General features: G+C 38.1%; 1 protein-coding gene across 37 annotated transcripts in view; it reads right to left on the bottom strand.

The window, feature by feature from the left end:
• Nucleotides 1-25,821, bottom strand: part of LOC131366964 (protocadherin alpha-C2-like) — a 239,726-nt gene that overhangs the window by 46,771 nt on the left and 167,134 nt on the right. The window contains exon 1 of one of the 37 annotated variants that reach the window (XM_058412064.1): nucleotides 18,519-21,075. The exons of 26 other annotated variants lie outside the window; for them this stretch is intronic. In XM_058412064.1, the coding sequence (XP_058268047.1) occupies nucleotides 18,519-20,900 (2,382 nt within the window). In that variant the 5' untranslated portion in view covers nucleotides 20,901-21,075. Of the gene's footprint in view, nucleotides 1-1,055; nucleotides 4,925-4,971; nucleotides 7,740-10,542; nucleotides 13,882-14,267; nucleotides 16,850-18,518; nucleotides 21,076-25,821 lie in introns of those variants that run through there. 10 more of the 37 variants (XM_058412065.1, XM_058412078.1, XM_058412063.1 and 7 more) reach the window with 10 other exon arrangements.

Here is a 25,821-nt window from a genome sequence, read left to right as displayed (position 1 = left end):
ATAACATTTTTACGTTTCTGTTTTATGAATATCTTCTAAACATTTCACAGTCTTATATTAGCAAAGAATAAATGATTGTGGATATTTGGAAAAAGAGAAAAAATATCTGTGTAAAATTTGCTACAATAACATGAGCTTGAGTTTAAAGCATATGCATAAAAAATCCTGATCTACATGAAGAGTTTGTTTTCGGAAAATATCTACAACTTTATAGAAATTTAAAAACGCTTTAGGACTGAGTTCAGTATGGCGAGATGTGTCGCTGTCCAGAACAAATGGTTCTGAAATGATCTTACCCTTACAATAGAAAATCTGTTTAAAATCTCATAAACACCATGCAATTATTTAGCTATTTTTTCCTAGATGGAGTTTATTTATAAACTATACACAAGCCACCAGTCCCATTAAACACTAAAATATCAACTCTACCTAAAATTGTTTAATTTTTCATACTTTAAAGCTTATTGTGTCCGTGTGAAATAATTCTCATCTTACTCTCATGACTTCATCCTTTGGGAATATTAGTTTTGCACTTATCTTTAGACATGTCTGAGTTTAATGTGAAAAATAATTCACTAATTTCGTTTAAATGCATGATCTCATTTGGGAAATATTCCCTTGATCTCTTGAAGAGTGCTGTGTACAAAAGTATCTTCAGTTCATGGAATAAACTTAAATGGGGGAACATATAGTGAAATACTGTAGAATGTAAAATATTAACATATTATACAAGGTTTTTTCCGTTTGATGATTGGCTAACTAGTAAAATTGCTGGGTGATTGGGAAAAAAGGTAAAACAATGTCTACATTTGTAATTCAGATCAATATTTTGTAATGCACCAGGTTACCTGTGATGTGCTGAAGAAATTGACGTCACTAAATAAATGCACGTTTATACAACAAAATTCTGGTTGTTGTAGTTGAATGGACATTTGCCCAAAAGAGTATAAAAAGCAGCAATGTGAAAACATCATCTATATCAAGGAGACACATCTGTCTATTGTTCACTATATAAATGATTTGATAAAGTCTCAAAGTTATTAACAATCCCTTACCATTTCAGTAGAATCAGGATTTTCTAGAAGATTATTTTCCTTCATCGTGCGCTGCATAGTCTCTGTGAAACTCGGGTCCATCACTAAAACACTCTGTCCTCCGAGTGTAGAATATTTACAGTCACTCTTCCTCGAGGCAGTCGTCAAACAAGCATCATAATTATACATGTGCGGCAGAGTTCCAGTAACTCCTGTGTCTGTGTAACCGGGTGGATAGTACGGAATAACTGGGAGATTGGACTGATAGAAGATGCGCGATTGTCTCCACCTGTAGATCTTTACTGATATTATAACTACTACAGTCATGATGAAAAGGAAAGAAACAGCAGCTAATGCTAAAACTAAATAAAAGGTGAGGTCATCATTATATTGTTTGGTCTGTGTGAAGTCTGTGAACTCTGAGAGCACTTCAGGGAAAGTGTCCGCTACAGCTACATTGATGTTCACTACAGCTGAGCGAGATGGCTGTCCGTTATCCTCCACAACTACAGTGAGCTTTTGTTTCACAGCATCTTTATCAGTGACCTGACGCACAGTTCGTATCTCTCCATTCTGCACTCCAACTTCAAACAATGCCCTGTCTGTGGCTTTCTGGAGTTTGTAGGAGAGCCATGCATTCTGTCCAGAGTCCACATCAACAGCCACCACTTTAGTGACCAGATAACCCACATCTGCTGAACGAGGCACGATCTCAGCCACCACAGAGCCACTGGTCTGTACTGGGTAGAGAACCTGAGGAGCGTTGTCGTTCTGATCTTGGACTGTAATTTTTACTGTCACGTTACTACTGAGTGGAGGCGAGCCTCCGTCCTGCGCTCTGACGTGAAAATGGAAGTCCTTTAACTGCTCGTAGTCGAATGAGCGCACAGCATTAATGACTCCACTATCAGCACTGACTGATACATATGATGACACAGAAAGTCCATTGACAGTGCTCTCTTCTAAAATATAAGAAACTCGAGCATTCTGGTTGGAGTCTGCATCACTGGCCTTCACTGTGAATATAGAGAAACCTGGTGTGTTGTTCTCCACCACGTAGGCCTGGTAATTATTTCTCTCAAAGACAGGAGCATTGTCATTTACATCTGATATGTGTAAATGGAGAGAAGTGCTGCTGGAGAGTGAGGGAACTCCCTCATCAGAGCAAGTCACAGTGATGTTATACTCAGCTTCTCTCTCTCTGTCTAATTCCTGATTTGTCCTTAGTGTAAAAACTGTGTTAGATGGAGATGTCATAGAAAATGGATTATTATCATTGATGTTACAGTCAACTTTGCCATTTGTTTCAGAGTCCAGGTCATTTACATTAATCATTGCAACAATAGTTCCTATAAGGGAGTTTTCTGTTATAGAACTGGCCATCGATAGAATAGTAAGAGTTGGTTTATTATCGTTTATATCTAAGACATCAACAATTACCTTACATGAGTCTGAGAGACCGCCTTGGTCTCTGGCTTGAATGTCAAGTTGATAATGACTTTTACTTTCATAGTCAATTTGTCCTTTTAGTGTTATTTCCCCATAATTTTCATTTATCTGAAACAGATCTTTCACTGTCTTATCTGTGTTTGAAATATAATAAGTCACCTGTCCGTTTGTTCCTTCATCAGCATCAGATGCGCTCACCGTTGTTAATTTAGTGCCTTTTGGTGAGTTCTCAATTATTGAGGCTTTATATAACTTTTGGGTAAAGACAGGAGCGTTGTCATTAACATCTAGAACAGTAATGTGTATCTGTACAGTACCAGACAGAACCGGTTCTCCTCCATCCATCGCTGTTAATAATAAAGTAAGCATTTCCTGCTTTTCTCTATCGAGTGCTTTTTGTAAAACCATTTCTACATTTTTACCTCCGTCTCCATGAGTTTCCAATTCTAAAATAAAATGATCTGTCGGTTTAAGTGAGTAGCTCTGAAGGCCGTTGGTACCGACGTCCGCATCCATTGCTCTCTCTAACATGAATCTCGCTCCTGGTACAGCCGACTCACTTATTTCAATCCTGATTTCCTCCGTCTGGAAAAATGGCGCATTATCATTAATGTCCGTGATTTCTACAGTAATCGTATACAATTCCATCGGATTTTCAAGAATCATTTGAATATGTAGAGCACACAGAATCTTTGTTGCGCAAAGCGACTCTCTATCTATTTTTTCTTTTATAAAGAGCATTCCTCTTTCTCTATTCAGCGCAATGTATTCCGTGCTGTCCACCGAATGAACGCGTGCTTTTCCGGAAATTATCCTTTTTATATCCAAACCCAAATCCTGAGCAATATTTCCAACAATCAATCCTTTCGACATTTCCTCTGCTATGGAGTAACTGACCTGCCCGTACACGGAGCGGGAAGAAAGGAGGATGAAAAACAATACAATGTGCCACATCACTGCCATTTTCTCCGCGACGCCGGAGATCCTCAGAAAGAACAATGCTCTCCAGAATTTATATTCTCACAACTAGTGTAAATTCACCCTAAATCCGCTTACAAAGCTTAGAACATACGAAAAAAATATTCCGTTAACCACGCAGACGGAAATAACACGCGAAATAAAATCCTTTCTTCCTCTCTCGTCTAGGAGTTGCTGTGGCAGGGTGTGAGGCATTACCACGCAAAATCGAAGCTTCCTTGATACACAGCGGCACTTTGAGTCAAATGCAAGTACTGCAGATGGATTTAATCAGCTGTTTCAGAAATTAAATTGAAAATTGCAATTATATGCGTATAAAAAATAATTAGTATGCTGATGGAATCATGATTAGATTTGCATTAGTGTGGCCGCAGGAAGATAAAACACAGGTTCCACAAAAATCGGGTGGGGTTCACAATTTGTTCCCTATAGTTGGTTAAGAGTCTATGTTTCACTTAGGTTCTAAACCAAACAGAAAAAAGAAAAAGAAAATAAAACAAGTAAACCAAAATACAGCGTCGGAATTACTTCTGTTTTAAACAATAAATGACTCCCAATTTAAAATAAAGAAAAATATAAAGTACAACTTGTCCTTGTTTCCTTACAGTAATTAAACAAAAATAACTATTATTACAGTAATACAGATGATGCCAGTAATACTAATAATCCCGACAGTAATAGTATTAATAACAATACTGTAAAAATAATATGGCTGGGGCACTTTTTCCCGATGTTCCTAACGGTATACAGTAATATAATCACTTCTACGCTATCAGCTCTCTTCTGTACTCGTGGCGCATTAACTTAGCCACACTCGCACATCAACGCAATCCTGCGTCAACATCCAACTCCCTGAATGATTAAACTTCGAAGGAAATCGCGAAAACGTGTATTTAACTCTATGACTTCTTCATTCTTAACCGTGTCTGCGGCTGTGCTCATCAGTAACATTGTGAATATTTAAGCCCCTTTAAATATCAACTGGATACATTAGAAACTAAAAATATATTTCTAATCTTTTCCTTTCATTTGTTTTAATCTACTTCCTACTTTATTCATCCTTAGTTTTGCCAATAAATAAAGCAATTAAGAAATAAACAAAATAACCAGAATCAGAATGAAAATATCTAGTAAATATCGGAGAAAGAAATCCATTAAAATTAACAAGCAATTCAAATGACGAATTATACAAAACTACATGAGAGTTAAAACAAACGAACATAACAAAAACAAACAATCAATAACCCCACATGAAATACAACCACTGTCCTATCGTAAACCTATTTACAGCCTGAATAAAAGCCATGTCAAATCGTTTGTCCAAAACAAGTGACTTTGAAAATGGTTACAATAAGGTATACGAGAAAATGGCGTTTAACGTTTAAAAAAACTGTCAGAGATACAAAATGTTATCGCACTTTTTTTGCAGTATATCCGAACTTAAGTTGTTTCTTAACACTGTAGATTATGAATAGTGTCGGTGTGAGGCTGTATAATAACAAACCCTTACCATTTCAGGAGAATCAGCATCATCCAGAAAATTATTTTCCTTCATCGCGCGCTGCATAGTTTCTGTAAAACTCGGGTCCATCACTAAAACACTCTGTCCTCCGAGTGTAGAATATTTACAGTCACTCTTCCTCGAGGCAGTCGTCATACAAGCATCATAATTATACATGTGCGGCAGAGTTCCAGTAACTCCTGTGTCTGTATAACCGGGTGGATAGTACGGAATAACTGGGAGATTGGACTGATAGAAGATGCGTGATTGTCTCCACCTGTAGATCTTTACTGATATTATAACCACTACAGTCGTGATGAAAAGGAAAGAAACAGCAGCTAATGCTAAAACTAAGTAAATAGTAAGGTCATCATTATATTGTTTTGTGTGCGTAAAGTCTGTGAACTCTGAGAGCACTTCAGGGAAAGTGTCCGCTACAGCTACATTGATGTTCACTACAGCTGAGCGAGATGGCTGTCCATTATCCTCCACAACTACAGTCAGCTTATGTTTTACAGCATCTTTATCAGTGACCTGACGCACAGTTCGTATCTCTCCATTCTGCACTCCAACTTCAAAGAGCGCCCTGTCTGTGGCTTTCTGGAGTTTGTAGGAAAGCCAGGCATTCTGTCCAGAGTCCACATCAACAGCCACCACTTTAGTGACCAGATAACCCACATCTGCTGAACGAGGCACGATCTCAGCCACCACAGAGCCACCGGTCTGTACTGGATAGAGAACCTGAGGAGCGTTGTCGTTCTGATCTTGGACTATAATTTTTACTGTCATGTTACTACTGAGTGGAGGGGAGCCTCCGTCCTGCGCTCTGACGCGGAAATGGAAGTCCTTTAACTGCTCGTAGTCGAAAGAGCACACGGCATTAATGACTCCACTATCAGCACTGACTGACACATATGATGACACAGGAAGTCCATTGACAGTGCTCTCTTCTAAAATATAAGAAACTCGAGCATTCTGGTTGGAGTCTGCGTCACTGGCCTTCACTGTGAATATAGAGAGACCTGGTGTGTTGTTCTCCACCACATAGGCCTGGTAATTATTTCTCTCAAAAACAGGAGCATTGTCATTTACATCTGATATGTGTAAACGAAGAGAAGTGCTGCCGGAGAGTGAGGGAACTCCCTCATCAGAGCAAGTCACAGTGATGTTATATTCAGCTTCTCTCTCTCTATCTAATTCCTGATCTGTGCGCAAGCTGAAGACATAATTGGACGAAGATGTGATAATAAATGGAATATTGTCAGTAATAATACACTGAACTTTTCCATTTTCACCTGAATCTGGATCGTTTACATTAATCATTGCAATAACAGTACCAGAAGGAGATTCCTCTGATATAGAACTTGCCATAGACAAAATAGTGATGGCTGGTTTATTATCGTTCATATCCAACACATCAATTATAACTTTACATGAGTCCGATAGACCTCCTTGGTCCCTGGCTTGTACGTCAAGTTCATAATGGCTTGTTTTTTCAAAGTCAGCCTGCCCTTTTAATGTTAATTCACCGCTACTCGTGTTTATAATAAACATTTCTTTCACTTCCTCCTCTTTGATTGAAATATAATAAGTCACCTGTCCGTTTGTTCCTTCATCAGCATCAGATGCGCTAACTGTCGTTAATTTAGTGCCTTTCGGTGCATTTTCAAACACTGAGGCTTTATATACTTTCTGTGTAAAGACAGGAGCGTTATCATTAACATCTAGAACAGTAATGTGTATCTGTACAGTACCAGACAGAACCGGTTCTCCTCCATCCATCGCTGTTAATAATAAAGTAAGCCTTTCCTTGTTTTCTCTATCGAGTGCTTTTTGTAAAATCATTTCTACGGGTTTTCCACCACCCGCGTGATTTTCTAAGTCTAAAACAAAATGATCTGTCGGTTTAATTGAGTAGCTCTGAAGGCCGTTGCTTCCGACGTCCGCATCCATTGCTCTCTCTAACATGAATCTCGCTCCCGGTACAGCCGACTCGCTTATTTCAATCCTGACTTCATCCGTCCGGAAAAATGGAGCATTGTCGTTAATGTCCGTGATTTCTACAGTAATTGTGTATAATTCCATCGGACTCTCTAGAATCATTTGCAGATGTAAAGCACACGGAGTCTTTTTTGCACAAAGCGACTCTCGGTCTATTTTCTCTTTAATAAGCAGCGAGCCTCTTTCTCTGTTCAGTTCTATATATTCCGTGCTGTCCACCGTATAAATGCGCGCTTTCCCCGATTTCAGTCTTTTTATATCCAAACCCAAATCCTGAGCAATATTTCCAACGATCGAGCCTTTCGACATTTCCTCCGGTATGGAGTAGCTGACCTGCGCGAGCACGGAGCGAGAAGAAATGAGGATGAAAAACAATACCGTCTGCCACATCACTGCGTCTGCCATTTTCCCGACGGTACAGAAGATCAGCAGAATAAAATCTTCGGTCAGTTTTAAAAGCTTTGATACCATACACATCCACTTAAAATCCGCGCTCTGTTTTGAGAAAAATTTACAGAAATAAATGTTCAACACCGTCCGCGCAAATACAATCCTACAGCGAAGCCTTTCTTTCATTGATCTGAGGTTTGCTAGGGGTGGGTATAGGACATAAACGCGCAAAATTAAAGCTTCCTTGATAAACAGCGGCCCTTTGAGTCACAATCAAGAATTACACATTGATTTAAAATGATTTTAAAAATTGCATATTACAAGAAGTGTTAATAAATCAATTAGATTCTGACGTAAGTTTGATCCACCTTTTGTCAGGCAGAATATTATTATTTTATTTTTTTTATTTTATCTATTATTATAAATTAATCTTACAGAGTTTGTATGAAGACCATTTATAACTCTCTGTTTTTTAAATATTTTCTAAAAAATCGTCATTCTGATTTTAGCGAACTGTAAAGTCAGTTGTCAGTATGTATGTCTGACTATCAGCGGGACCCCCAGTGGAGAGAGTGGACAGTTTCCGGTACCTAGGTGTTTATATCACGCAGGACCTGACATGGTCCTGTCACGTCAACACCCTGGTGAAGAAGGCCCGGCAGCGTCTTTATCATCTTAGATGCCTAAAGGACTTTAAACTGGCCTCAAAGGTGCTAAAGACATTCTACACCTGCACCATTGAGAGCATCCTGATGGGAAGTATTACAGCCTGGTTTGGAAACAGCACCAAACAGGACAGGCAAGCTCTCCAGAGGGTGGTGTGTTCAGCCGAGCGTACCATCTGCACCAAGCTTCCTGACCTGGACACTACATACAGCAAGCAGTGCTGGACCAAGGCCAGGAAGATAATGAAGGACCTCAGCCATCCCAACAATGGACTCTTCTCTCTGTTGCGGTCAGGGAAACGTTTCTGTTCCTTGAAGACATACCCAGAGAGAGCTGATTGTTGCACACACAATAATTGCACTACTTACATTTATATTTCCCCTTATATGTATAAGGGAAAATATAAATGTCCAATTTTAACAGGAATATTGTTATCTATTGTACAAATACCAATTGTAACAGTAAAGTGTCGGTGCAGTATGCACACAAAGATGTGCAGTGAGTGTAGTTGTTGTGTGTGCAGAGTAGTGCAGAGTATGCAAGTAGTGCAATTATTGTGTGTGCAACAATCAACTGAGGTAGAATGTAATGTTCATGTGTGGGGTAAGTCTAGAAAGTCCAGGTGCTAGGTGTTCTGGTTGAGGGCCCGAATGACCTGCGGGAAGAAGCTCCTCCTCATATATATTTATCTTATGTATGCACACTGTACATACTGTATTATTTATTGTCATTACATTTATATTTATATTTGTCTTTTGTGTCTACATACATGTATATACTATATACTATAGATGTTTATACACACACACACACACATATATATATATATATATTATTTATATATTTTTATAAATATTATATTATATTATATTCAATTGTCATATTATATTATTATATTATATAATATATATTGTATATTATTATTATTATTATTATTATTATTATTATTATTATTATTATTATTTATGTTTATATTATATACATACTTTTATTTTTATTTTTATGTACACTACCAATCAAAAGTTTGGACACACCTTTTAATTCAGTGTTTTTTGTTAAGGGATTTATTTTCTACATTTTAGAACAAGACTGGAGATTTCAAAACTATGAAATAACACGTGGACTTAAGTAATCCATATGTAATGACAAAAAACAACAGTCAGCTGTTATTAATAAGACATGAAGGTCAGGTGTTCTGGAAAAGTTCTTGCAAGAACAGTATTGTCAAGTGTATTTGCCAAACCCATCAAGCACCATGATGAAACTGGCTCACATGAAGACCATCCCAGTAAAGCAAGACCAAGAGAAAAGAAGGAGAAGTTCATTTAGAGTTGCCAGCCTCAGTAATCACCAATTAACAGCACCTCAGATTAGAGTCGTTATGAAGGCTTTACAGTGCATCAGTAGCAGACATATCTCAATATCAACTGTTCAAAGGACATTATTGTGTATTTCGGCCGCCTTCAGCATTGTTTTACAATGTAGAAAGAAATAAACATCAGGAAAGGCCATGGAATTAGAAGATGTGTCCAAACTTTTGACTGGTAGTTTATATATTTTTAGATTTTTATATACACATATATTTGTATATGTATATCCAATACACAATTGGCTTTACATAACTACTGGTATTTTTCATAATTTATCATGTCTTTAATTTCTACTATGATAGTTTTTATTTTTCCTATATATATATATATATATATATATATATATATATAGGAAAAAAAAAAAATATATATATATATATATATATATATATATATATATATATATATATATATATATATATATATATATATAATTATTTTAAATAATAATAAAAAATAGGTAATAAATAAAATTATTTATTGAAAGTACATGCATAAAGGTTTCACTTTTACATAAAAAGTTTGTTGTCGGAAAATATCTACAACTTGATAGAAAGCCAAAAAACGCTCTAGCTCTGAATTCAGTATGGCGAGTTGTGTCGCTGTCCAGAACAAAATGGTTCTGAAATGATCTTGCACTAATAGAAAAATAGAAAAACTATAGCAAAATATTTTTAAAAATAAAAAAGACCATAATTATTTAACAACATCATCGTTAATAGAGTTTATTTCTAAACAATAAACAAGCCACCAGAGCCAGCAAACATGCATACAACAACTCTACTAAAAATGTTTTAGTATTCATGCTTTTACGTTTATTGTGTAGGTTTAAATAATTCTCATCTTTGAATGGATAATTATATCCATTAGGAGTTCTGGTTTGCACTTATCTGTGGGCACAAATTACTTTTAAATAATTCACTAATTAATTTAAATATGTGATTGCTTTCATGAAATTGTGCCTCACTATCTTAAAATATGTTGTAGACAAAAATTCAGAATTTATAAACACACGTAAGAATCTCTGCTGTATCTGATTTTGAAATGAGGGAACAAACACTGAGAAATATTGTCGAATAAAGAGACATATCTGCCTGTTGTTCACTATAAAAAATGTTTGTATAAAGTATCAAAGTTATAAACAATCTCTTACCAAGTCTGGAGAATCAGCATCATCCAGAAAATTATTTTCCTTCATCGTGCGCTGCATAGTTTCTGTAAAACTCGGGTCCATCACTAAAACACTCTGTCCTCCGAGTGTAGAATATTTACAGCCACTCTTCCTCGAGTCAGTCGTCATACAAGCATCATAATTATACATGTGCGGCAGAGTTCCAGTAACTCCTGTGTCTGTATAACCGGGTGGATAGTATGGAATAACTGGGAGATTGGACTGATAGAAGATGCGTGATTGTCTCCACTTGTAGATCTTTACTGATATTATAACTACTACAGTTGTGATGAAAAGGAAAGAGATAGCAGCTAATGCTAAAACTAAATAAAAAGTGAGGTCATCATTATATTGTTTGGTCTGTGTAAAATCTGTGAACTCTGAGAGCACTTCAGGGAAAGTGTCCGCTACAGCTACATTGATGTTCACTACAGCTGAGCGAGATGGCTGTCCGTTATCCTCCACTACTACAGTCAGCTTTTGTTTCACAGCATCTTTATCAGTGACCTGACGCACAGTTCGTATCTCTCCATTCTGTGCTCCTACTTCAAACAGTGCCCTGTCTGTTGCTTTCTGGAGTTTGTAGGAGAGCCAGGCATTCTGTCCAGAGTCCACATCAACAGCCACCACTTTAGTGACCAGATAACCCACATCTGCTGAACGAGGCATGATCTCAGCCACCACAGAGCCACCAGTCTGTACCGGGTAGAGAACCTGAGGAGCGTTGTCATTCTGATCTTGGACTATAATCTTTACTGTCACATTACTACTGAGTGGAGGAGAGCCTCCGTCCTGCGCTCTGACGCGGAAATGGAAGTCCTTTAACTGCTCGTAGTCGAAAGAGCTCACGGCATTAATGACTCCACTATCAGCACTGACTGACACATATGATGACACAGGAAGTCCATTGATGGTGGTCTCTTCTAAAATATAAGAAACTCGAGCATTCTGGTTGGAGTCTGCATCACTGGCCTTCACTGTGAATATAGAGAGACCTGGTGTGTTGTTCTCCACCACATAGGCCTGGTAATTATTTCTCTCAAAAACAGGAGCGTTGTCATTTACATCTGATATGTGTAAATGGAGAGAAGTGCTGCTGGAGAGTGAGGGAACTCCCTCATCAGAGCAAGTCACAGCGATGTTATAGTCAGCTTCTCTCTCTCTATCTAATTCCTGATCTGTTTGCAGGCTAAAGAAATGTTTGGATGCTGATGTTATAACAAAGGGAATATTATCACTTATAGTGCATTGAACTTGACCATTTTCACCTGAATCTGGATCATTTACTTTAATCATCGCTATAACTGTACCAGAAGGAGACTCTTCTGATATCAAACCAGACATAGAGAGAATAGTGATGATGGGTTTATTATCATTTATATCCAATACAACAATCATTACTTTACAGGAATCAGAGAGTCCTCCATGATCCTTCGCTTGAATATCAAGTTGAAAATGGTCTGTCTTTTCATAGTCAATCAGCCCATTCAATGTTATTTCGCCATTATTTTGATTTATAGTAAATACATCTTTCACAGTGTTATCTATGTTTGAAATATAATAAGTCACCTGTCCGTTTGTTCCTTCATCAGCATCAAATGCGCTCACGATTGTCAGTTTAGTGCCTTTCGGTGAGTTTTCTATTATTGAGGCTTTATACACTTTTTGTGAAAAGACAGGAGAGTTATCATTAACATCTAGAACAGTAACGTGTATCTGTACAGTACCAGACATTACTGGCTCGCCTCCATCTATGGCAGTTAATAATAAAATAAGCCTTTCCTGCTTTTCTCTATCGAGTGCTTTTTGTAAAATCATTTCTACATTTTTACCTCCGTCTGCGTGATTTTGCAGTTCTAACACAAAATGATCTGTCGGTTTAAGTGAGTAGCTCTGAAGCCCGTTGGTACCGACGTCCGCATCCATTGCTCTCTCTAACATGAATCTTGCTCCCGGTACAGCCGACTCGCTTATTTCAATCCTGATTTCCTCCGTCTGGAAAAACGGAGCGTTGTCGTTAATGTCCGTGATTTCTACAGTAGCTGTGTACATTTCCATCGGATTCTCAAGTATCATTTGGAGATGTAAGGCGCATAGTGTTGCTTTAGCGCACAAAGACTCGCGATCTATTTTTTCTTTTATAAGCAGCATACCTCTTTCTTTATTCAGCTCGATGTATTCCGCGTTTTCTCCGGAAAATGCACGCGCCTTTCCAGATTTCAGTCTTTTCAAATCTAATCCTAAATCCTGAGCAATATTTCCAACGACTGAGCCTTTCGCCATTTCTTCTGGTATGGAGTAGCTGACCTGACCGAGCAGGGAGCGAAAAGAAAGGAGGATGAAAAACAATACCGTCTGCCACATCCCCGCAGCGTCTGTACAGAAGACCTCCTAAAACGAACTCGTGCTGTAATCTTTATAATCAGCAGTCATCCAGCGTAAGTCATGAACTAACTTCTTTTAAGATATTTGTCGGATTTTATGTCCCACGACTACACCAATGCAGAAAATGTGAGGATTTTCTTTCTTTAATTATTCGGGATTCTGTGGGCGGGTGCAGGGCGGATACAGAAGGATTTAGAGCATCCTTAGTATATAGCGGCCCTCTGAGTAAAAAACTGGGAACTACATCAACTACCACAATACACCACTGCACAACAGACCAATTTATTAAAGTGTTATTTGTCTGTAAATAACGCTTTCTAATCATCACAATATACATACACGGAAGTGTTTACAAGCCCTTAGAAAAGGAAAAATGTTAGAGCGCACTTTCTAGTAAATGTAGCACCAAACAATGCTAGAAGAGGAAACGAAGAGAATAAACTTGGTTGAATCTTGACTAGTCTCTTGGATTACGGCTGAAAGTATAAATCTGCCTTACAGTTCATCTACAAACACAGCTTCCAATTCATTACAATATGACATTAACATCAGACCAACTGAGTCTAAGTCACGAATGTTGCACGTAATTTTAAGCTTTAGTGTTTTCATCACTGTTGACATGCTCTGCTTTAACTATAGCTGCCTTATTAATGTTTATTTTCACCCTTCACGAAGTCAACGTTTGTGCTTTATTCATATTTAAACCAAAATACTGAAGCTGTCAAGGGCTTGACTGTGAGCAGCTCATCTCATAATCAGTGATAATCAGAAAAACAGTTATTGCAAGAAAAAAAAATTGACCTTTACTCAAGCTGACGAAGGGGGTGAAAAGATAGTGTTTAGGTAATGAAATACAAAAAACAATCCCTAAATACACTGACTAAAACCTGTTTAGAATAATTGTTTAAAGTAATACTAGTGAATTTTTTTGTGGTTTCATCATACTAAAGTTATGTAAAGAATATATGATTTGTGTCAAATTATTATGCAAAGTATATATTTTCTAGCTTATGATAAATGGTTAACACACAACATTGTCCTGTTTTGAGGTAAAAAAAAAAACCTGTTCTATATGTTTACTGGGCAAAATTATAGTTCACATATTATAACAATCTAATCCATAATGTGCTGAGAAAACATTTTTGCTCACAAATTAAATGGACATTTAAAAAGTAATCCAGACTTTCATTTAGGGATAGATAAAACGAGCACAGCTTAAAGATAATGTATATCAAAGATGACAAAAGTGCCTATTTTCTGGTGTGTGTGTGTGTGTGTGTTAAAGATTAGATATAACATCAAAGCTACAAACAAGCCCTTACCAATTCTGGAGATTCAGGTTCATTTAGAAGGTTAGCATCCTTCAACGAGTGCTGCATGGTCTGTGCAAAACATGGGTCCATCACTAAAACACTCTGTCCTCCGAGTGTAGAATATTTACAGTTACTCTTCCTTGAGTCAGTTGTCATACAAGCATCATAATTATACTTATGCTGCAGAGTTCCAGTAACTCCTGTGTCTGTGTAACCGGGTGGATAGTATGGAATAACTGGGAGATTGGACTGATAGAAGATGCGCGATTGTCTCCACCTGTAGATCTTTACTGATATTATAACTACTACAGTCGTGATGAAAAGGAAAGAAACAGCAGCTAATGCTAAAACTAAATAAAAGGTGAGGTCATTATATTGTTTGGTCTGTGTAAAATCTGTGAACTCTGAGAGCACTTCAGGGAAAGTGTCTGCTACAGCTACATTGATGTTCACTACAGCTGAGCGAGATGGCTGTCCGTTATCCTCCACAACTACAGTGAGCTTTTGTTTAACAGCATCTTTATCAGTGACCTGACGCACAGTTCGTATCTCTCCATTCTGCAGTCCCACTTCAAACAATGCCCTGTCTGTGGCTTTCTGGAGTTTGTAGGAGAGCCATGCATTCTGTCCAGAGTCCACATCAACAGCCACCACTTTAGTCACCAGATAACCCACATCTGCTGAACGAGGCACGATCTCAGCCACCACTGAGCCACCAGTCTGTACTGGGTAGAGAATCTGAGGAGCATTATCGTTCTGATCTTGGACTGTAATTTTCACTGTCACGGTACTACTGAGTGGAGGGGAGCCTCCGTCCTGTGCTCTGACGTGGAAATGGAAGTCCTTAAACTGCTCATAGTCGAAAGAGCGCACAGCATTAATGACTCCACTATCAGCACTGACTGACACATATGATGACACAGGAGATCCATTGACGGTGGTCTCTTCTAAAATATAAGAAACTCGAGCATTCTGGTTGGAGTCTGCGTCACTGGACTTCACTGTGAATATAGAGAGACCTGGTGTGTTGTTTTCCACCACATAGGCCTGGTAATTATTTCTCTCAAAAACAGGAGCATTGTCATTTACATCTGATATGTGTAAACGAAGAGAAGTGCTGCTGGAGAGTGAGGGAACTCCCTCATCAGAACAAGTCACAGTGATGTTATAGTCAGCTTCTCTCTCTCTATCTAATTCCTGATCTGTTTGCAGGCTAAAGAAATTTTTGGATGCTGATGTTATAACAAAGGGAATATTATCACTTATAGTGCATTGAACTTGACCATTTGCAGATGAATCAGGATCATTTACTTTCATCATTGCTACAATAGTTCCAGAAACAGATTCTTCTGATATTGAATTGGACATTGACAGTATAGTTATAGCTGGTTTATTATCATTTATATCCAAAACATCAATAATTATTTTACATGAATCAGAGAGTCCTCCGTTATCTTTAGCTTGAATTTCAAGCTGATAATTGTTTGCTTTTTCAAAGTCAGCCTGACCAATTAAAATAACTTCACCAGTATGTTGATCGACACTAAACAAATCTAACAAATTAACCATTGTTTTTGACAAATAGTATGTCACCTGACCGTTAGAGCCGTCATCTGCGTCAGTAGCGCTAACGGTAAATAATTTACTTCCTTTAGCTGCGTTTTCTATTAATGTCGTTCTGTAGATTTTTTGCGTAAAGACAGGAGCGTTATCATTAACATCTAGAACAGTAACGTGTATCTGTACAGTACCAGACAGAACCGGTTCTCCTCCATCCATCGCTTTTAGTAACAAAGTAAACGTTTCTTCTTTTTCTCTATCAAGGGGTGTTTGTAAAATCATTTCAACACTTCTGTCACCGTCTGCATGGTTTTGTAAATCTAATACAAAATGATCTGTCGGTTTAAGTGAGTAGCTCTGAAGGCCGTTGGTACCGACGTCCGCATCCATTGCTCTCTCTAACACGAATCTCACTCCCGGTACAGCTGACTCGCTTATTTCAAAACGAATTTCCTCCGTCTGGAAAAATGGCGCATTATCATTAATGTCTGTTATTTCCACGGTAGCTGTGTACATTTCCATCGGATTCTCAAGTATCATTTGGAGGTGTAAAGCGCATGGTGTTGTTTTAGCGCACAAAGACTCGCGATCTATTTTTTCTTTTAAATGAAGCAACCCTCTCTCTTTACTCAGCTCAATGTATTCCGTGTTGTCTCCGGAAAATATTCGCGCTTTTCCAGATTGCAGTCTTCTCAAATCCAAACCCAAATCCTGAGCAATATTTCCAACGACCGAGCCTTTCGCCATTTCCTCCGCTATGGAATAGCTGACCTGCGCGAGCACGGAGCGAGAAAAAAGGAGGATGAAGAACAATACCGTCTGCCACATCACTGCGTCTCTACAGAAAACCCAAATCTTCCCACTTGAAAAAATCCGTATGCTTAGTAATCAAGATCAAATACAGAAATTGATAGTTCTAAAAAAATGATGTCGAAAAAAACCCATCAAGGCTCCGGAGATGGCGAGAACAAGACTCTTCTTTCTTTGATTATTTATGCAGTAGGCGAGTCCGAGGCGGAAACACTGGATTTTGCGCACCATAAGTAAACAGCGGCCCTCTGAGTTAACAGCTAAGTATTACACATTTTAAAGCACTATAATTTACGATTGTTGAAAACATTGAATGAATGTGTTTTAGCAAAGTTAAAATTATTATTATTATTATTATTATTATTATCGTTGTTGTTGTTGTTAATAATAATAATAATAATAATAATAATAATAATAATAATAATAATAATAATAATAACAATAATATCTAAACTAAATGTTAGGAACTCCAAATTTAATCATGCTATTAATCAAAACTGATGGCATGCACATCACGCTTGTTCAGCCTCTGTAAGGAAGCAACAAAGTATTTCTCCCTATACCATGATAGACCAGTTATTTGTATTTCGTGTGGCTGTGTACAATCTGTATATAAATATTATTGCTTTTATTATTATTTCTTTTTTCACGCTACCATACTGTTGACACAAAGTTCCAGGATTCAACGTCTCTAGTGTTATACGGCAACACGACAGATTAATTAATACATGTAATTTATGCAACCACACAAAATTAATAAATAATACATTTTAAAGGAAGAAAATGTTTATTGCGATACCTTTACGTTTCTGCAACAGTTGTTGATTTTAGGTGATAAGACTCTAGACAAAGTACGTTTCAAAAACTATAAATTAGGCCTCAAAGATTGCAATTATAAATACACGTGATATTTGGTTCCTTACATCATGGGTTCCCCAAACTGCGGCATGCCCCCACATTTGGACCGGCCCTCTGAACAATGACAGAGACATATTTTAAAAATTAAAATTTTATATAGGTTTTTATAATATCATAGCTAACAGTTGGCTTTCAAACTAAAAATTCGTTTAGTTATTAACGTAGACTAATTATTTGTTAAACTCAACTAGCAACAGAATGGTACCTTCAACATAACGTACCAACGAACAGGTGACGCGAGCCAACAAAAGAGACAACAAAATGGTCAAACGGTTGGGAAAGAGAACAGTTAATTCAGAATGCAGGGTACTTAACCAAAAGTGGACAAGTAATTTTTTTTGTTCAGTGCTCAAAAGTGGCTGTTTGTCTCATCCGTCAAGAAACAGTGTTTGTGTTCAAAGAATATAATCCGCACCGACGTTATGAATCCCGCCACAGAGACACGTGACGGTGAGTTCGTCAAGAAACGTTTGAATGCTGATGCGGAGACGGTGTGCCCTGATAAGAAAGACATCTTAAATGCAGTGCGTCTGTCCGCATGCACAATCACCAGAAGAAATGGAAGATAATGTATATGATCAGCTGCAGGACGAAGTGAAAGAAATTGATTTTTTTTTTTTTTTTTGCATTAGCACTGGACGAGAGCAATGACGTGCAGGACAAAGCACAGCTGTGCAGCTTCGCGGATTTAACTCAAACTTTGAAGTGAAAATGAAAAAAATATCATTAAAGCTCCGTCTATATCTCTTCAACAGTAATGTTAAGATGAAATGAAAAAATGATAAATGTAATCATAACAAAATCTCCACAAAAATACTATAGTCACTTCGGCCCATGTAATTTTCTGGTACAGAATGACCCGCCCCTCGATTAAGAAAGCAAAAATTATGTGGCTCTTACTGAAAAAGGTTTGGATTACATATTCGAATGACAAATGGAAGATATTATTCGATTATTATAACAAACCCTTACCATTTCCGGAGAATCATGATCTTCTAGAAAATTATTTTCCTTCATAGCGCGCTGCATAGTTTCTGTAAAACTCGGGTCCATCACTAAAACACTCTGTCCTCCGAGTGTAGAATATTTACAGCCACTCTTCCTCGAGTCAGTCGTCATACAAGCATCATAATTATACATGTGCGGCAGAGTTCCAGTAACTCCTGTATCTGTGTAACCGGGTGGATAGTACGGAATAACTGGGAGATTGGACTGATAGAAGATGCGTGATTGTCTCCACCTGTAGATCTTTACTGATATTATAACTACTACAGTTGTGATGAAAAGGAAAGAAACAGCAGCTAATGCTAAAACTAAATAAAAGGTGAGGTCATCATTATATTGTTTGCTGTGCGTAAAATCTGTGAACTCTGAGAGCACTTCAAGGAAAGTGTCCGCTACAACTACATTGATGTTCACTACAGCTGAGCGAGATGGCTGTCCGTTATCCTCCACAACTACAGTGAGCTTTTGTTTCACAGCATCTTTATCAGTGACCTGACGCACAGTTCGTATCTCTCCATTCTGCGCTCCCACTTCAAACAGCGCCCTGTCTGTGGCTTTCTGGAGTTTGTAGGAGAGCCAGGCATTCTGTCCAGAGTCCACATCAACAGCCACAACTTTAGTGACCAGATAACCCACATCTGCTGAACGAGGCACGATCTCAGCCACCACTGAGCCACCGGTCTGTACTGGATAGAGAACCTGAGGAGCGTTGTCGTTCTGATCTTGGACTGTAATTTTTACTGTCACGTTACTATTGAGTGGAGGCGAGCCTCCGTCCTGCGCTCTGACACGGAAATGGAAGTCCTTTAACTGCTCGTAGTCGAAAGAGCGCACGGCATTAATGACTCCACTATCAGCACTGACTGACACATATGATGACACAGGAGATCCATTGACGGTGGTCTCTTCTAAAATATAAGATACTCGAGCATTCTGGTTGGAGTCTGCGTCACTGGCCTTCACTGTGAATATAGAGAGACCTGGTGTGTTGTTCTCCACCACATAGGCCTGGTAATTATTTCTCTCAAAAACAGGAGCATTGTCATTTACATCTGATATGTGTAAACGGAGAGAAGTGCTGCTGGAGAGTGAGGGAACTCCCTCATCAGAGCAAGTAACAGTGATGTTATACTCAGCTTCTCTTTCTCTATCTAATTCTTGATTTGTGTGAAGGCTAAAGAAATTTTTGGACGTGGATCTGATATCAAAGGGTATATTATCGATAATAGTGCAATAAACTTGTCCATTTGCAGATGAATCAGGGTCATTTACTTTCATCATTGCTACAACAGTTCCAGAAACAGATTCTTCTGATATAAAGTTGGACATTGACAGAATAGTTATAGCTGGCTCATTGTCATTTATATCCAATAATTCAATTATTATTTTACAAGAATCTGAAAGTCCTGCATTATCTTTGGCTTGGATTTCAAGCTGATAATTGTTTGCTTTTTCAAAGTCAACCTGCCCATTTAACATAACTTCACCAGTTTGTTGCTGTACAATAAACAAATCTAGAAAACTATCCAATGTGTTTGATAAATAGTATGCCACCTGAGCATTAGAGCCTTTATCCGCGTCAGAGGCACTCACAGTTATTATTTTGGTCCCTTTTGCTGCATTTTCTGTTAATGTAGCCTTGTACACTTTCTGTGTAAATACAGGAGCATTATCATTCGCATCTAGAACAGTAATGTGTATCTGTACAGTACCAGACAGAACCGGTTCTCCTCCATCCATCGCTGTTAACAATAATGTAAGCTTTTCCTGCTTTTCTCTATCAAGGGGTTTTTGTAAAATCATTTTTACACTTCTGTCACCGTCTGCATGGTTTTGTAAATCTAACACAAAATGATCTGTCGGTTTAAGTGAGTAGCTCTGAAGGCCGTTGGTACCGACGTCCGCATCCATTGCTCTCTCTAACATGAATCTCGCGCCCTGTATGGTCGCCTCGTTTATTTCAATCCTGATTTCCTCCGTCTGGAAAAATGGCGCATTATCATTAATGTCTGTTATTTCCACGGTAGCTGTGTACATTTCCATCGGATTCTCAAGTATCATTTGGAGATGTAAAGCGCATGGTGTTGTTTTAGCGCACAAAGACTCGCGATCTATTTTTTCTTTTAATTGAATCAACCCTCTCTCTTTATTCAGCTCGATGTATTCCGTGTTGTCTCCGGAAAATATTCGCGCTTTTCCAGATTGCAGTCTTCTCAAATCCAAACCCAAATCCTGAGCAATATTTCCAATGACCGAGCCTTTCGCCATTTCCTCCGCTATGGAATAGCTGACCTGCGCGAGCACGGAGCGAGAAAAAAGGAGGATGAAGAACAATACCGTCTGCCACATCACTGCGTCTCTACAGAAAACCCAAATCTTCCCACTTGAAAAAAATCCGTATGCTTAGTAATCAAGATCAAATACTGAAATTGAAAGTTCTAAAAAAAATATGTCAAACAAAACCCATCAAGCCTCCGGAGCTGGCGAGAACGAGAAGCTTTTCTTTCTTTGATTATTTGTTATGCAGTGGGCGAGTCCGAGGCGGAAACACTGGATTTGCGCACCATAAGTAAACAGCGGCCCTCTGAGTTAACAGCTGAGAATTACACATTTTAAATAACCGTAATTTACATGTTTGTTGAAAACATTGAATGAATGTGTGTTTTAACAAAGTTAAAATTATTATTGTTGTTGTTGTTGTTAATAATAATAATAATAATAATAATAATAATAATAATAATAATAATAATAATAATAATAATAATAATAATAGTAATTATTATTATTATCTAGACTTTATGTTAGGAACTCCAAATTTAATCATGCTCTTAATCAAAACTGGTGACATGCACATCACGCTCGTCCAGTCTCTATACGGAAGCAACAATGTATTTTTCCCTATACCATGATAGACCAGTTATTTGTATTTTATACCGCTGTGTACAATCTGTATATACATATTATTACTTTCATTATTATTTTTTCCCCGCTACCATGCTGCTGACACAAAGTTCAATGATTGAACGTGTCTAGTGTTAAACGGCAAGACGACAGATCAATTCCTACACGTAGTTCATGCAACCACACAAAAATTAATCAATAATACATTTCACATTTATGATATATTTTTATATAATACATACAATACATTTTTAAATAAGAACATGTTTATTGCGATATCTTTACGTTTATGCAACAGTTGATTTTACGTGATTAGGGTCTAGACAAAGTCCGTTTCAAAAAACTATAAATTAGGCCTCAAAGATCACAATTATATATACAGGTGATATCTGATTCGCTTACGTCATGGGTTCCCCAAACTGGGGCACGCCCCCACATTTGGTGCGGCCCTCTGAACAATGCTAGAGACATATTTAAAAATTAAGTTTTTAATATATGTTTTACTTATATCATATCTTATATATATCATATATATCATAGCCTAATAATTTGTTAAACTCACATAGCAACAGAATGGTACATTCAACATAACGTACCATCGCCAACGAACAGGTGACGCGCGAGCCAGCGAGACAACAAAATGACCAAACGGTTGGGAAAGAGAAAAGTTAATTCAGAATAAAGGGTATTTAACCAAAAGTAGACAAGAAATTATTTTTTGCACAGAAGTGGCTGTTTGTCTAATCGGCCAAGAAACAGTGTTTGTGTTCAAAGAATATAATCTGCACAGACTTTATGAAACCCGCCACAGAGATACATGACGGTGAGTTCGTCAAGAGATGAATGGATGCTGATGCGGAGGTGGTGTGCCCTGATAAGAAAGACGTCTTAAATGCAGTGAGTCTGTCCGCGTGCACAGTCACCAGAATAAATGGGGGATAGTGCAATCACAAACTAATATGATGCTGAATTTGTGATCTAGATAAATGTAGTAATCCGAAATATTCAGCTAACAATATATAATAGGAACATGCCAGTTTAAGTGCACACAAACAGGAGAGTTTCCCAAAAGCACTGTTGTTCCTGGCATGAATGAATGCTATATAAAGACTGGGAAAGGTTCATGATAAGGAACTGTGATCAGAAGCCCTTACCATTTCAGGAGAATCAGCATCATCCAGTAAATTGTTTTCCTTTATAGCTTGCTGCATAGTTTCTGTAAAACTCGGGTCCATCACTAAAACACTCTGTCCTCCGAGTGTAGAATATTTACAGTCACTCATCCTCGAGTCAGTCGACATACAAGCATCATAATTATACATGTGCGGCAGAGTTCCAGTAACTCCTGTGTCTGTGTAACCGGGTGGATAGTACGGAATAACTGGAAGATTGGATTGATAGAAGATGCGCGATTGTCTCCACCTGTAGATCTTTACTGATATTATAACTACTACAGTTGTGATGAAAAGGAAAGAAACAGCAGCTAATGCTAAAACTAAATAAAATGTGAGGTATTCATTATATTTTTTGGTCTGTGCAAAGTCTGTGAACTCTGAGAGCACTTCAGGGAAAGTGTCCGCTACAGCTACATTGATGTTCACTACAGCTGAGCGAGATGGCTGTCCGTTATCCTCCACAACTACAGTGAGCTTTTGTTTCACAACATCTTTATCAGTGACCTGACGCACAGTTCGTATCTCTCCATTCTGCGCTCCCACTTCAAACAGCGCCCTGTCTGTGGCTTTCTGGAATTTGTAGGAGAGCCAGGCATTCTGTCCAGAGTCCACATCAACAGCCACAACTTTAGTGACCAGATAACCCACATCTGCTGAACGAGGCACGATCTCAGCCACCACTGAGCCACCGGTCTGTACTGGATAGAGAACCTGAGGAGCGTTGTCGTTCTGATCTTGGACTACAATTTTTACTGTCACATTACTACTGAGTGGAGGGGAGCCTCCGTCCTGCGCTCTGACGCGGAAATGGAAGTCCTTTAACTGCTCGTAGTCGAATGAGCGCACAGCATTAATGACTCCACTATCAGCACTGACTGACACATATGATGACACAGGAAGTCCATTGACAGTGCTCTCTTCTAAAATATAAGAAACTCGAGCATTCTGGTTGGAGTCTGCGTCACTGGCCTTCACTGTGAATATAGAGAGACCTGGTGTGTTGTTCTCCACCACATAGGCCTGGTAATTATTTCTCTCGAAAACAGGAACGTTGTCATTTATATCTGATATGTGTAAACGGAGAGAAGTGCTGCTGGAGAGTGAGGGAACTCCCTCATCAGAGCAAGTCACAGTGATGTTATACTCAGCTTCTCTCTCTCTATCTAAATCCTGATTTGTGAGCAGGCTAAAGAAATTGTTTGATGGTGAAGTGATAATAAAGGGAATATTATCATTAACAGTACAGTGAACTTGTCCATTTGCTCCAGAATCCAAGTCATTTACTTTCATCATTGCTACAACTGAATTAAGTTTTGATTCTTCTGATATTGAACTAGACATAGAGATGATAATGATTGCTGGATTGTTATCATTAATATCCAGTACATCAATAATTACCTTACATGTGTCAGAGAGTCCCCCTTGGTCTCTGGCCTGAATATCAAGCTGATAAATGTTCGATTTTTCATAATCAATCTCGCCGTTTAATGTAACTTCTCCACTTTGCTCATTTACAAGGAAAATATCAGCCAAAGAAATGTCCACTGCGTCAGAAATGTAATAAGACACATGACCGTTGGCGCCTTCGTCTGCGTCAGAAGCACTTACTGTAGTTAGTTTGCTGCCTTTTACTGCGTTTTCGATTATTGTAGCTTTATAGACCTTTTGAGTAAATACGGGGGGATTATCATTCGCATCCACTACTGTTATATATATTTGCATTGTTCCCGACAGCCGGGACTCACCGCCATCAAACGCCGTCAATAACAAATTAATTTGTCCTTCCTTTTCCCGATCAAGAGTCTTTTGTAAAATCATCTCTACATTTTTCTCACCGCCTGACTCTTTGTCTAAAATAAAATTATCCGTAGGGTTGAGGAAATAGCTCTGAAGACCGTTTATCCCAACATCCGGATCAGCAGCTTTACCCAGCACGAATCTGGCACCGATCATTGCCGACTCGCTTATTTCAAACCTCATTTCATTCTTCTGGAAATTTGGAGCATTGTCGTTTATATCCGTGATCTCCACGGTAACAGAATATAACTCCATCGGGTTTTCCAGAATCATTTGGAGATGGAGAGCACACGGGGTTAATTTCGCGCAAAGAGACTCCCGGTCTATTTTCTCTTTAATGAGAAGCATTCCGTTTTCTCTGTTCAGTTCGACATATTCCCTGCTCTCACCTGAAAAGATTCGCGCTTTTCCCGATTTCAGTCTTTTTAAATTCAAACCCAAATCCTGAGCGATATTTCCGATCCTTGATCCTTTTTCCATTTCCTCTGGAATAGAATAAGTGATCTGTCCGCTCGCGCAGTCAGAACAAAAGACGATGAAAATCAGTACCTTGTACCGCCACGCCATAGCGGAGATTTCCTTCTTTGCAATAAGCGTCCTTTAACACAGAAATCGTATCATGTAGATCAGATTTGAATAGCTAGAGAGCAAATATATATTACCTTTTTCTATTAAGAGCGATTACACTCCAACATTGTGTTGAGATTGGGCGTCAGAAAAGCCTGTCTTCCTTTCTTTCTCTCTGATACAGAGGGATGATGACATGGGAGGGTTTGATTATTTTAACCCCCGTCTCAGTCCTTCACCGTTAAACAGCGGCCCAGTGAGACAAATCTAAGAACTACAAATAAATTCCAAATAAGTGATTTGCTATAAAACTTCAGCATAGATAAATTTGATAAGAAATCTAATCTCCCACAAGATAACAACTACGGAGTAAATAAAATGACGTGCAATTTAACTATTTGTAGTTGTACATTTCTCAGCTAAAATACGAGTGAAACGTACTAATGATACAAGCAATGAGGAATTTTTTGCCTTCCTCCACTATCTTCACTTCTCCACATCCCCTTCCTCCTCATTCTTGTAATATCAGCATTTCTAAATTCGCAAGTATTTATTCATGTATGTGTAAAATGCATTTGATTTTTGTTTTGAAGGATTCATGCAACAGTCTCGCTTCACAAACAGGTTATCAATGAACTTATGATATTTATTATATGAAACAGTAAATGATTTGGTATATTGGTATATGATAGGGTATGCTCTGTTATTAAATGGTATGATATTTTATGATTGCTGGATGTAACCATTCAAAATACAGCTGTTAATGATAATGCGCTGTCCAACACAGTTAGGGCTGAAAATAAAAGTATAATTGTTAAATTAGTGTAAAA

The sequence above is a fragment of the Hemibagrus wyckioides genome, linkage group LG16 (genome assembly GCF_019097595.1).
Source record: "Hemibagrus wyckioides isolate EC202008001 linkage group LG16, SWU_Hwy_1.0, whole genome shotgun sequence".
Lineage (NCBI taxonomy): Eukaryota > Metazoa > Chordata > Actinopteri > Siluriformes > Bagridae > Hemibagrus > Hemibagrus wyckioides.
The sequence above is the reverse complement of the archived record's forward strand: the minus strand, read 5'-3'. Positions and strand labels throughout refer to the sequence as shown.